Here is a 13504-nt window from a genome sequence, read left to right as displayed (position 1 = left end):
GTATAAGGCTGACGTCGGTCAAAGCGCATTAATCTGACGTCAGGACATCAGGGTACAAATGCGCATGACCGACGTCATTTCCTCAGTCTTTTCTTGCCCCAGATGTCAGAAGACCCTAAAAAGATAAGGCCAAACCAAAAAACAACAACACACCAAACACCCCTGTACCAAATATATGTACAATATATACAAAGTCAGAAAGGTACAATCCTACCCACACAACCACCCCTAAACACAGAGGGAAGGAGGGAGGTAAATTGGACTGCAGCAATGTGGATCTTGAACAACTACATTTATGGTAGGTACAAAACTGTACTATGTTCTTCATCTCACATTGCTGCAGTCCTGACACTTGGGTAGAATCCCAAAGCAGAGGTAAGGGAGGATGGCAAATCACAAAGAAGCAGGAGCTGACAACATGCCCTGTAAAATAGCAGTGGCAAAACCAGCCCTAGATTTAGAGTAGAGAGGAAGGTGGTAATGCTTAGAGAAGGTATGCACTGAACTCCAAGTAGCTGCCTCCAAAATATCCTTAGTTGCCACCCCCCTTAGAAATGCTGTTGAAGTGGCAGTAGCCCTAGTGGAATGAGGCCTAATCCCAGCTGGAATCTCCTTGCCATGATGGGAGTAACAGAAAGTAATGCAAAACCCAATCCACTTAGAAATAGTTTGTTTTGACACAGGCTTACCCTGAGAACACAAAGCAAAAGAAACAAAACTGCTGAGACTGCCTAAAATCCTTAGTCCTGCTTAAATAATAATGTAATTGCCTGTGTACATCTAAAGTGTGCAAAATCTTTTCCCCCTTATTTTGGGGATTTGCATAAAAGGTAGGCAAATGAATAGTTTGGTTTAAAGCCACACTAGAAACCACTTTAGGCATAAAGGAAGGATTAGTACGTAAAGATACCCTATCCTTATGAAAAATCAGGAAAGGCTCAACCGCCATAAGAGCCTGCAATTCAGACACCCTTCTTGCAGAAGTAATGGCTAACAAAAAAGCAGTCTTCCATGACAAATATTTCAATTCAGCAGTAGCTGCAGGCTCAAAAGGTTGTAGAGTGAGTTTCTCCAACACAAAATTGAGGTCCCAAGCAGGAGTAGGAGCTCTACGTGGGGGTCTTATATTCTTTGCCCCTCTAAGAAATTGCTTGAACAAAGGATGAGAAAACAATGGTGGGTCACAATCATAGTGAGCTGAAATTGCTGCAGCATGAATCTTAATGGAAGAGAAAGACAAACCTTTGTCCAATAACTCAGTAAGATATTGAAGAGCCACACTCAAATTTGGCTCAGAAACATACAAATCCTTTGCTGCACACCAAAATAAAAATCTCTTCCATTTTCCTGCGTACACTTTCCTTGTACTAGGTCTTCTGGCTTCCATAATCACATTCAAAACTTGTTGAGGAAGCTGAGACCTGCTATGGTTCAAAACAGAATATGCCAGGCTGTTAGATGAAGAGAGTGAAGCTTGACATTGAGTAGATGCCCGTCCTTCTGAGACAATAGGTGTGGAATCAAAGGTAAGGGCCATGGAGGCTTCCTTACCAGACTCCTCAGTAATGGGTACCAGTGCTGCCGAGGCCAATCTGGAGCTATTAAAATCATCCTTGGCTTGTCTTGTCTGACCTTTAGGAGTACCTTTGGGAGGAGAGGCAGAGGTGGAAAGGCATACACATGAAGATTTTTCCAACTGAAAGAAAGAGCATCCACTTTCCAGGCTGTGTGATGAAACCTTTTTGTGCAAAACTTTGGCAGCTGGTGGTTTAGTGGAGAAGCAAACAGATCTATGTCTGGAGTTCCCCAGGACACTGTCAATGTCTGAAATACATGAAGATCCAGTTTCCACTCGTGGGGATCCATGATTTGCCTGCTTAACACATCTGCTAAGGAGTTCTGTGCTCCTGGCAGAAACCTTGCTTGAAGATTCAGTTGCAAGCTTAATGCAGTCTCCCACAAAATCATTGCTTGCCTGCATAGAGGATAAGAATGTGTTCCCCCTTGTTTGTTGATGTACCACATGACAGTTGTGTTGTCTGTTAGAATCAACACCTGCCCTGGAAGAAGTAAATCCTTGAAAGCCAGTAATGCAAACTGGACTGCTAACATCTCCTTCATGTTGATATGTAAATGCTGCAGTCTGGCAGGCCACTTGTCTTGTATCCACTTTCCATTCAGATGAGCTCCCCAAGCTGTGTCTGAGGCATCTGTCGTTAGAATCTGACTCGCCTCTGGCCGGGTCACAGAGAGTCCCTTGTTTAGGTGACATTCCTGAGCCCACCACAAAAATTCCTTCTGAATGCAAGGTATTATTTGAATGACAGTGTCCAAATCCTGGCAGTGCTGTGTCCATACATCTTTGACATACCATTGTAGCTTCCTCATATGCAGTTTGGCATTGGGAAGTACCAGAATACAAGATGCCATGAACCCTAAGGCTTGAAGGACTGTCCTTGCAGTCAGCCCGGACTGATGAGATAGTTGATGGAAGTAAAGAGAAAGATTCTTTTGTTTGTCCGGGGTTAAAAGGCCATCTGTTGCTGTATTCAGTCTCACACCCAGAAAGCACATGTCTTGAGAGGGTACTAGACTGGACTTTATTTTGTTCACAGAATACCCTAGGCATCTTAGCACTGCTATCACATATTCCAAATGCTGAAGAAGCACGTCCCTTCCTTGAGCCAGAAGCAGGCAATCGTCCAAATAAGGATAGATTTGTATTCCTTTTAGCCTGAAGAAAGCTATCACTGGAGCCAGAACCTTTGTGAATACTCTGGGCGCAGTAGATAAGCCAAAGGGCAATGCAGAGTACTGATAATGAGAATTCCCAGCTCGAAAACGCAGATACTTCCTGCAAATTAGTCTGATAGGAACATGAAGGTAAGCTTCCTTGAGATCCAAAGTTACCATCCAGTGATCTTTGCCCAGCAGAGGTAAAAGCTGTTGTAACGTCAACATTTTGAACTTGGGAATGTCCAGATAAGTGTTGAGGATAGACAGATCCAAAATTGGTCTCCACGTGTTCCCCTTTTTGGTACTAGGAACAGGCGAGAATAAAATCCTAGGCCCCTTTCTGGCACAGGAACCAGCTGAATGGCCCCTATTTGGAGCAACAGAGAAATTTGCCTGTGAGCCTCTTTCCTTTGTTGAGGAGGAATGTCTGGCATGCCTTTGAAAGGAGGCAAGGTATGGAAATAAAACCTGTAACCGTGGTGAATGATATCCAATACCCATCTGTCTTGGGTAATTAAACTCCAGTTTTCTTTGAAAAGTGCCAACCTTCCTCCCAAAGGTGCTGCCAGACGAGAAGATTCTGGCAGCTGAAAAGGCAGGTCATTGGGTCTGTTTACGAAAGGACTGACCCCTGCCCTCACCAGAAGACTGAGCAGGAGAACTCCCTGTTCTAGGCCTAAAAGAACTTTGAGCTCTGCCCCTACCACGCCTAGACCTACCCCTAGACTGGGAATCATAAGCAGGATATGTCCACCCCTTGGTAGGCCAATTTCTACTAAACTTGGAGGCTGAACCTGCAAAATCTTTAACAGTCTGCATAGACTTAGCCTTGTCTTCCATTTTCTTTAGAACTGCTTCCACAGGCGAACCAAACAACACATCAGATTGTAAAGGAGCATCTAAAATCCTTGTCTTCACATGCTCAGCTAAATTCTGATCCCTAAGCCAGGCGTGCCTCGAAGAACCGAACCAGTGGCAGCCACCCTCGAAGAGGCCTGCACAGCATCAAAACCACATTGCAAAGAATGCTTACCCACCTGTTCAGAAACATGAACTAAATCCTGCAACTCTTTACACTCAATACCTTCCGCCAAAGCATCTACCTTAGACTTTAATTGTGAAAGGAGATAATTTTGGTATTTCAACATGTGAAACTGGCAATTCAAAGCTCTCATGGCCAAAGTGGAAGAAGTATACACTTTCTTTCCCCATCTATCCAAAGCCCTTGCCTCTTTATCAGGAGGAACAGGATTTTTAACAACAGAAGCCTTAACACCTTTAGGCCCCTGAGAAACAGTTTCTGGGTCTGCCCTAGGACTCTTAAAAAGATACTTATGAGCTTCAGGCACCCTATAATATCTATCCGGTTTAACTGGAGCAGGAGGCAAAGAATCAGGGTTCAGAGAAGCCTCTGCAAAACATCCTCCACCACATCCAGAACAGGAGGTATAGCTAAAGGCCTATGCTGGGGTAGAAACAAAAATTCCCTAAGCCTTTTCCTGGAATCAGAGAAATCCTGACCTTCCCATTTAAAATGCTCCCTCATGGAATGAAGAGTCTCTGAAAATGAAAAATCCTCAGGAGGAGAAGCAGAAGGAGTAGAATCATCTACATCAGAATCAGAGTAAGGGAATACTCCTGCAAGTCTTCAGAAGACTCAGAAGCATCCGAACACTGCTCAAAACTCCCAAGCTCAGGTTCCACCCTAGGCCTCTTATCAGGAGGGGCATAGAACCTCTAATCATTGTAATCAAATCTTCTGCCATCTTAAGCATATGCTTCTTAGGTACAGACCCTGAAGAACTAGGGGTAACACCTGAAACAAAACCTGGCCTGCCCCTGGGAGAAGCCTTGGAAACAGCAGGAGGGCCTAACCACCTTAGGAAGGAGGGAAGAACAGCTACCTGAGAAGCCCCTTCCGCCTGGCCTACCTCCTGAGAGGTAACATCTTGCAGTAATAAAGTCTCTCCTGGGATTCCAAAGAAATTTCTGGCTGAACCTCTGGCTCCACCGAGCCCTCTAAAGAACCGGCGTCCGATGGGACGGTTCTTCCAGCCTAGGCTTTGTTGTTTTGTCCTTGCGCTTTTGAAGCGGCGCCGGAGCATCCGACGGCATTTTATAATTACACCGCTTCCCAAAACTAACCTGGCACAATCTAATCTTCTCTTTATAGTGCGTTTGTTAAATCTAGCACAAGAGCTACAGCCAACAACGTCGTGCTCAGGCCCTAAGCAAGGTATACACAAGGTATGGTAATCCCTATGAGGTATCTGTTTCCCACAAGAAATACAGTTATTCACTTTTTCTGACATCCGGTAAAATACTGAGGCAAGAAAAAAACAAAATATTCCAACGGGTACTTAGCCAACTTGGATTCGGTCTGAAACTCCGACTTCGAAAATCTCAGAACGCCAACCTGCACTTGCAAAACTGCTTCTGCATCGGACCATGCGGCAAAAAAGACTGAGGAAATGACGTCGGTCATGCGCATTTGTACCCTGACGTCCTGACGTCAGATTAATGCGCCTTGACCGACGTCAGCCTTATACTTTGGTATTCGGGCCGACTGGGACAGCGGACTACCCAAGTGTCAGGACTGCAGCAATGTGAGATGAAGAACATCAGTGCTTGCCCCTCCTCACTAAGATAAAATGGTCTGAACTCCATCAGTGGTTTGCTCAATTAAATCTTAAATCCATACGATGAAGCCATACAGCATATAGTGTCTGGTCTGACTGATGATCTATGGATGCCTGTGAACCAGTGTTGGACTATATGCAGAAATTCTGTGCTTGAGGCTTGGCTCCCTAGGGAAGCTGAACACCCACTGTCTTTCTCTGAATGGAAGAAGTTAGGTGGGGAAGTGGAAATCTGGGGCACTGGACCTGGGAATACACAGCAAGCAAAAATGGTAATAGAGACTGTAATCCATCAGGGAAATCTTGTCTCCTTCAGTTCAGTTGTTAGAAATCTTTTTAGGAATGTCATGGGTCTCTCAAAAAATAAACAAAGCTCTACTAATTAGGAAAAACAAAATCATTTACTTCATACATGTTACCCTGTGAAGCCACTCAAAAGTAGCTGACATACCCACAACCAAATACTCCCAAGAGCAAAAAAAAACTAAAGATGGCTGCACAACTTTTTATGGTGATACCCACAGTGAAGGCAACGGAATGAGAAGGAAAAGGGCATACAAGCCTCATCTCCATGCATATCTGAAAACTCTAAAAGCAGGTTAAAAGGATGGGCATCTGCCTACAGTTAATTCCCCATATATAAAGAATTGTACTGCAGCAGTATTTTTTTTTTTTTTTACTGTAAACCTTAACTAGTTCGTCTTATGTGATCTACTTTACCTTCTTCTAATGATGGCTTAATTCCAGGTTCTAAATGGACATAGAATATATTTTTTAAACAATTCTGGTAATCCATGGGTAGAATAAGGGTCAGTAATGGCAGAATGGAGTGTCATGGCAGTTCAGTCACAAACTGTGGCGCATCATCCAAGCAGTTCAGTTCCTGTCCTTCTCCCAACCCAGGCAAGGTAAAATGAAGTGTATTTGCCCAGCATGTTTTCACTGTGATGCAAACCTCAAACTCCACCACAAAAAAGAGTGCATCAGAGGTAGTAACCTCAATATCTGCCCCCCCCCCAACATGATAGGATGCCAGCAAATGCAAAGTTTCCTGCCGAATTCATAGTATCACTGTTGCTGGGACGCTAGCATACCTCTCAACTGTCCCTGATTTGCCTCATTGTTTGCATTGTTCCTCATAACATTTTTGATTTTCTAGCACTTTACTGAAGATTAGTCAGTCAGTCAACAAAGCCAAATAATTTTATACTTCTTTTTGTTCGGAAAATGTATGTTGATGAAAAACTGTTCTTCTGTTACCAACTTAAATGAATTACAGTAATATTTACAAATTGTCCTTGATTTTTGGGTCTTTGCCCCTAACCATTATTTTTAGCACTGAACAGAATGCTTGAGTTGAGAAACAGAGGTATGGATGCCAGGCAGCTTCTAATCATTAAAATGGGTTTAATTCAGATGTATGACAATAGGATTGTCTACACAATACTGTCATTACAATGCTGTTATGATTCGAAACTTTATAAAGTAAACCAGCAGTCAAAATAAAAAAAATACCCACCTTCTTGATGAGACCCTCTCCACTGGAACAAACATCATTCACTCTATCCTTGTGTACAGTGAAATCGGTTTCGAATGCTTCATGTTTTTTCAGTAACCCCTGAAAAAATAAAAACACAAATCTGATTATGCATTACAATCATACTTCTCTGTACAATATTGACTGTGATACAAGAACAACATGAAAAAAACAAAAGTAAATTGCTGTAAATTGCTGTAAAAGTCTGCTTAACAAAACACAATCTCCTTAAATGTTAGCATTTTGAATTGTAGAACCTTTACAAACTTTACTTTTGACAAATCTAAGACTGAACTCCAAAAAACATACTTTCTTGGAAACAGGAGTAGTCTATTTTTTTTTCAGACTAGGAGCAGTCTTAAGAAAACTCTTCTGCTCTGTTCTGGTTGTGAGTCCCTTCTCACAAAAGATCAAAATGTCTCTGCTCTCTGGGCAAAGGGAAGAGTTGTAAGAACATTTGCCTTTTTTTATGAAATATAACTGGCTGCACTCCTCAGGTAAATGTTCAGGACTCGGTTCTCCTCCGTGATGATTTTCTCACTCTCAAAAAATGGCCTAGGCAGCCTTTAACTTTTTGATTAGTGGGGCTTGCAGGAGGCAGTGTGATTAGAGGGACATTGGGGATAGGCTGGGATAAAATTCAGGGAGATGGACTTAAAGAAAAACTCTGTTACATCATTAGCTGTTTCTTCTCAGGGTCTTGGGCCTTCAGGCTTGGAAACCCTTTTCTGAGTTTCACATTTTTCTTGCATTGGCCTCTCATCCTCCTTTTCTGTTTTCCTTCAGTCAGCCTCAACAGGACAGACTTTTCTTGGGATAATTTCTTCTATAGGTAGGAGCATGGGAGTGGACCAACAGTTTCACTGACAGCACTGTCTTGCCCCCCCCCCCCCAAAAAAAAAAAAAACTGTTCTGCAAGGGCAGGAATCCAACTCCTCCAAGTGGGGCATTAACTAGTTGAACTTTAAAATGGGCCAATAGGGGGTTAGTCCTCAGAAAAGAATGTTTACTTACCACTGACCCTGAAGCTGCCAACATACAAGATGCACTGACATCATCATAAAAGTACAGTTTTGTACCTACCATAAATGTAGATGTTCGAGGATCCACATTGCTGCAGTCCTAACCATTGGGGTAGTCCGCTGTCCCAGTCGGCCCGAATACCAAAGTATATGGCTGACGTCGGTCAAGGCGCATTAGACTGACGTCAGTACGTCAGGGTACTAATGCGCATGACCGACGTCATATCCTCAGTCTTTTCTTGCCCCAGATGTCAGAAGACCCTAAAAAGACAAGGCCAAAACCAAAAACCCCAAACATTCCTGCACCAAAAATATGTACAATATATACAAAATTACAAGAGTATAACTTCACCTACACAACCACCCCTAAACACAGAGGGGAAGGAGGGAGGGTAAATTGGACTGCAGCAATGTGGATCCTCGAACATCTACATTTATGGTAGGTACAAAATTGTACTATGTTCTTCATTCCACACTGCTGCAGTCCTAACCATTGGGTAGAATCCCAAAGCAGAGGTAAGGGAGGCTGGCAAATCATAAGGAAGCAGGAGCTGTCAACATGCCTTGCAAAATAGCTGTGGCAAAACCAGCCCTAGATTTAGAGTAGAGAGGAAGGTGATAATGCTTAGAGAAAGTATGCACTGAACTCCAAGTAGCTGCCTCCAAAATATCCTTAGTTGCCACCCCCCTTAGAAATGCTGTTGAAGTGGCAGTAGCCCTAGTGGAATGAGGCCTAATCCCAGCTGGAATCTGCTTGCCATGATGGGAATAACAAAATGCAATGCAAAACCCAATCCACTTAGAAATAGTTTGTTTTGACACAGGCTTGCCCTGAGAACTCAAAGCAAAAAGAAACAAACAACTGCTGAGACTGCCTAAAATCCTTAGTCCTGCTTAAATAATAACGCAATTGCCTGTGTACATCTAAAGTGTGCAAAATCTTTTCCCCTTATTTTGGGGATCTGCATAAAAAGTAGGCAAATGAATAGTTTGGTTTAAAGCCACACTAGAAACCACCTTAGGCATAAAGGAAGGATTAGTACGTAATGATACCCTATCCTTATGAAAAATCAAAAAAGGCTCTACCGCCATAAGGGCCTGCAATTCAGAAACCCTTCTTGCAGAAGTAATGCCCAACAAAAAAGCAGTCTTCCATGACAAGTATTTCAATTCAGCAGTAGCGAGGCTCAAAAGGTTGTAGAGTAAGTTTCTCCAACACAAAATTGAGATCCCAAGCAGGAGTAGGAGCTCTACGTGGGGGTCTTATATTCTTTGCTCCTCTAAGAAATTGCTTGAACAAAGGATGCGAAAACAATGGTGGGTCACAATCATAGTGAGCTGAAATTGCTGCAGCATGAATCTTAATGGAAGAGAAAGACAAACCTTTGTCCAATAACTCAGTAAGATATTGAAGAGCCACACTCAAATTAGGCTCAGAAATCTCCAAATTTTTTGCTGCACTCCAAAATAAAAATCTCTTCCATTTTTCTGCGTACACTTTCCTTGTACTAGGTCTTCTGGCTTCCATAATCACATTTAAAACTTGTTGAGGAAGTTGAGACCTGCTGTGTTTCAAAACAGAATATGCCAGGCTGTTAGATGAAGAGAGTGAAGCTTGACATTGAGCAGGTGACCGTCCCTCTGAGACAACAGGTGTGGAATCAAAGGTAAAGGCCATGGAGGCTTCCTTACCAGACTCCTCAGTAATGGGTACCAGTGTTGCGAGGCCAATCTGGAGCTATTAAAATCATCCTTGGCTTGTCTTGTCTGACCTTTAGGAGCACCTTTGGGAGAAGAGGCAGAGGTGGAAAGGCATACACATGAAGATTTTTCCAACTGAAAGAAAGAGCATCCACTTTCCAAGCTGTGTGATGAAACCTCTTTGTGCAAAACTTTGGCAGCTGGTGGTTTAGTGGAGAAGCGAACAGATCTATGTCTGGAGTTCCCCATGACACTGTCAATTTCGAAATACATGAAGATCCAGTTTCCACTCGTGGGGATCCATGATTTGTCTGCTTAACACATCTGCTAAGGAGTTCTGTGCTCCGGCAGAAACCTTGCCTGAAGAGTTAGTTGCAAGCTGAGCGCAGTCTCCCATAAAATCATTGCTTGCCTGCACAACGGGTAAGAATGTGTTCCCCCTTGTTTGTTGATGTACCACATGACAGTTGTGTTGTCTGTTAGAATCAACACCTGCCCTGGAAGAAGTAACTCCTTGAAAGCCATTAATGCAAACTGGACTGCTAACATCTCCTTCATGTTGATATGTAGATGCTGTAGTCTGGCAGGCCACTTGTCTTGTATCCACTTTCCATTTAGATGAGCTCCCCAAGCAATGTCTGAGGCATCTGTCGTTAGAATCTGACTCGACTCTGGCAGGGTCACAGAGAGTCCCTTGTTTAGGTGACATTCCTGAGCCCACCACAAAAATTCCTGTTGAATGCAAGGTATTATTTGAATGACAGTGTCCAAATCCTGGCAGTGCTGTGTCCATACATTTTTGAGATACCATTGCAGCTTCCTCATATGCAGTTTGGCATTGGGAAGCACCAGAATACAAGATGCCATGAACCCTAAGGCTTGAAGGACTGTCCTTGCAGTCAGCCCGGACTGAAGAGATAGTTGATGGAAGTAAATGGAAAGATTCTTTTGTTTGTCCGGGGTTAAAAGGCCATCTGGGCTGCTGTATTCAGTCTCACACCCAGAAAGCACATGTCTTGAGAGGGTACTAGACTGGACTTTATTTCGTTCACAGAATACCCTAGGCATCTTAGCACTGCTATCACATATTCCAAATGCTGTAAAGGTCTTCCTTTTCTTGAGCCAGAATCAGGCAGTCGTCCAAGTAAGGATAGATTTGAATTCCTTTTAGCCTGAAGTAAGCTATCACTGGAGCCAGAACCTTTGTGAATACTCTGGGCGCAGTAGATAAGCCAAAGGGCAATGCAGAGAACTGATAATGGGAATTTCCAGCTCGAAAACGTAGATACTTCCTGCAAGTCAGTCTGATAGGCACATGAAGGTAAGCCTCCTTGAGATCTAAAGTTACCATCCAGTGATCTTTGCCCAGCAGAGGTAAAAGCTGTTGTAACGTCAACATTTTGAACTTGGGAATGTCCAGATAAGTGTTGAGGATAGATAAATCCAAAATTGGTCTCCACGTGTCCCCCTTCTTTGGTACTAGGAACAGGCAAGAATAAAATCCTAGGCCCCTTTCTGGCACAGGGACTGGCTGAATGGCCCCTATTTGGAGTAACAGAGAAATTTGCTTGTGAGCCTCTTTTCTTTGTAGAGGAGGAATGTCTGGCATGCCTTTGAAAGGAGGCAAGGTATGGAAATAAAACCTGTAACCGTGGTGAATGATATCCAAAACCCATCTGTCTTGGGTAATTAAATCCCAATTTTCTTTGAAAAGAGCCAGCCTTCCTCCCAAAGGTGCTGCCAGGCGAGAATGCACTGGCAGCTGAAAAGGCAGGTCATTGGGTCTGTTTACGAAAGGACTGACCCCTGCCCTCACCAGAAGTCTGAGCAGGTGAACTCCCTGTTCTAGGCCTAAAAGAACCTTGAGCTCTGCCCCTACCACGTCTAGACCTACCCCTAGACTGGGAATCATAAGCAGGATATGTCCATCCCTTAGTAGGCCAATTTCTACTAAACTTCGGAGGCTGCACCTGCAAAAAATCTTTAACAATTTGCATAGACTTAGCCTTGTCCTCCATTTTCTTTAAAACTGCTTCCACAGGCGAACCAAACAACACGTCAGACTGTAAAGGAGCATCCAAAATCCTTGTCTTAACATGCTCAGCTAAATTCTGATCCCTCAACCAGGCGTGCCTACGAAGAACAGAACCAGTGGCAGCCACCCTCGAGGAGGCCTGCACAGCATCAAAACCACATTGCAGTGAAAGCTTACCCACCTGTTCAGACACATGAACTAAATCCTGCAACTCTTTACACTCAATACCTTCCGCCAGAGCATCCACCTTAGACTTCAATTGTGAAAGGAGATAATTTTGATATTTTAACATGTGAAACTGGCAATTCAACGCCCTCATGGCTAAAGTGGAAGAAGTATACACTTTCTTTCCCCATCTATCCAAAGCCCTTGCCTCTTTATCAGGAGGAACAGGATTTTTAACAACAGAAGCCTTAACACCTTTAGGCCCCTGAGAGACAGTTTCCGGGTCTGCCCTAGGACTCTTAAAAGATACTTGTGAGCTTCAGGCACCCTATAGTACCTATCAGGTTTAACTGGGGCAGGAGGCAAAGAATCAGGGTTTAGGGAAGCCTCTGCAAAAACATCTTCCACCACATTCAGAACAGGAGGTATAGCTAAAGGCCTATGCTGGGGTAAAACAAGAATTCCCTAAGCCTCTTCCTGGAATCAGAGAAATCTTGGCCTTCCCATTTAAAATGCTCCCTCATGGAATGCAGAGTCTCTGAAAATGAAAAATCCTCAGGAGGAGAAGCTGACGGAGTAGAATCATCCACATCAGAATCAGAATAAGGAGGATACTCCTGCAAGTCTTCAGCTGAAGACTCAGAAGCCTCCGAACACTGCTCAAAACTCTCAAACTCAGGCTCCACCCTGGGCCTCTTATCAGGAGGGGGCATAGAGCCTCTAATCATAGTAATCAAATCCCCTGCCATTTTAAGCATATGTTTCTTAGGCAAAGATCCTGAAGAGCTAGGAGAAACCCCCACTGAAGTTAAACCTGGCCTGCCTCTCAAAGAAGCCTTGGAAACAGAAGGGGAGGCTCTAACCACCTTAGGAATAGAGGGAAGAACAGCCACCTGAGAAGCCCCTTCAGCCTGGCCTACCTCCTGAGAGGACACATCCTGTAACAGTAAAGTCTCTCCCTGAGACTCTAAAGAAACTCCTGGTAAAACCTCCGGCTCCACAGAGCCTTCTAAAGAACCGCCGTCCGGGACTGCGGTTCTTCCACCCTAGGCTTTGCTGCTTTGTCCTTGCGTTTAGCATCCGACGGCATTTTATAATTACAACGCTTCCCAAAAACTAACCTGGCACAGTCTAACCTTCTCTTAATAGTGCGTTTGTTAAATCTAGCACAAGAGCGGCATCCAACAACGTCGTGCTCAGGCCCTAAACAAGGTATACACAAGGTATGGTAATCCCTATGAGGTATCTGTTTCCCACAAGAAATACAGTTATTCACTTTTTCTGACATCCGGTTAAATACTGAGGCAAGAAAATACCAAAATATTCCCCAACGGGGTACTTAGCCAACTTTGATTCGGTCTGAAACTCCGACTTCAGAAAATTTCAGAACGCCAACCTGCACTCGCAAAACTGCTTCTGCATCGGACCATGCGGCAAAAAAGACTGAGGATATGACGTCGGTCATGCGCATTAGTACCCTGACGTACTGACGTCAGTCTAATGCGCCTTGACCGACGTCAGCCATATACTTTGGTATTCGGGCCGACTGGGACAGCGGACTACCCCAATGGTTAGGACTGCAGCAATGTGGAATGAAGAACATCTAAAGTTATGTACTTACCATAACAGATTTGTATTGTCTCATTTCTGGCTGGTTCAATGATTGGGT

General features: G+C 43.7%; 1 protein-coding gene across 1 annotated transcript in view; it reads right to left on the bottom strand.

The window, feature by feature from the left end:
• The window catches only part of SPTAN1 (spectrin alpha, non-erythrocytic 1), a gene marked incomplete in the record, with an annotated part of 2849969 nt that overhangs the window by 999789 nt on the left and 1836676 nt on the right, over positions 1-13504 (bottom strand). Inside the window, 1 exon segment of the mRNA XM_044058813.1 lies at positions 6895-6993. Within this exon segment, the coding sequence (XP_043914748.1) occupies positions 6895-6993 (99 nt within the window).

The sequence above is a fragment of the Protopterus annectens genome, chromosome 16.part0, assembly GCF_019279795.1.
Source record: "Protopterus annectens isolate FY-2018-M chromosome 16.part0, PAN1.0, whole genome shotgun sequence".
In the NCBI taxonomy this organism is placed as follows: Eukaryota; Metazoa; Chordata; order Ceratodontiformes; family Protopteridae; genus Protopterus; species Protopterus annectens.
Note: the sequence above shows the minus strand (reverse complement) of the source record. Positions and strands in the feature narration are given on the sequence as shown.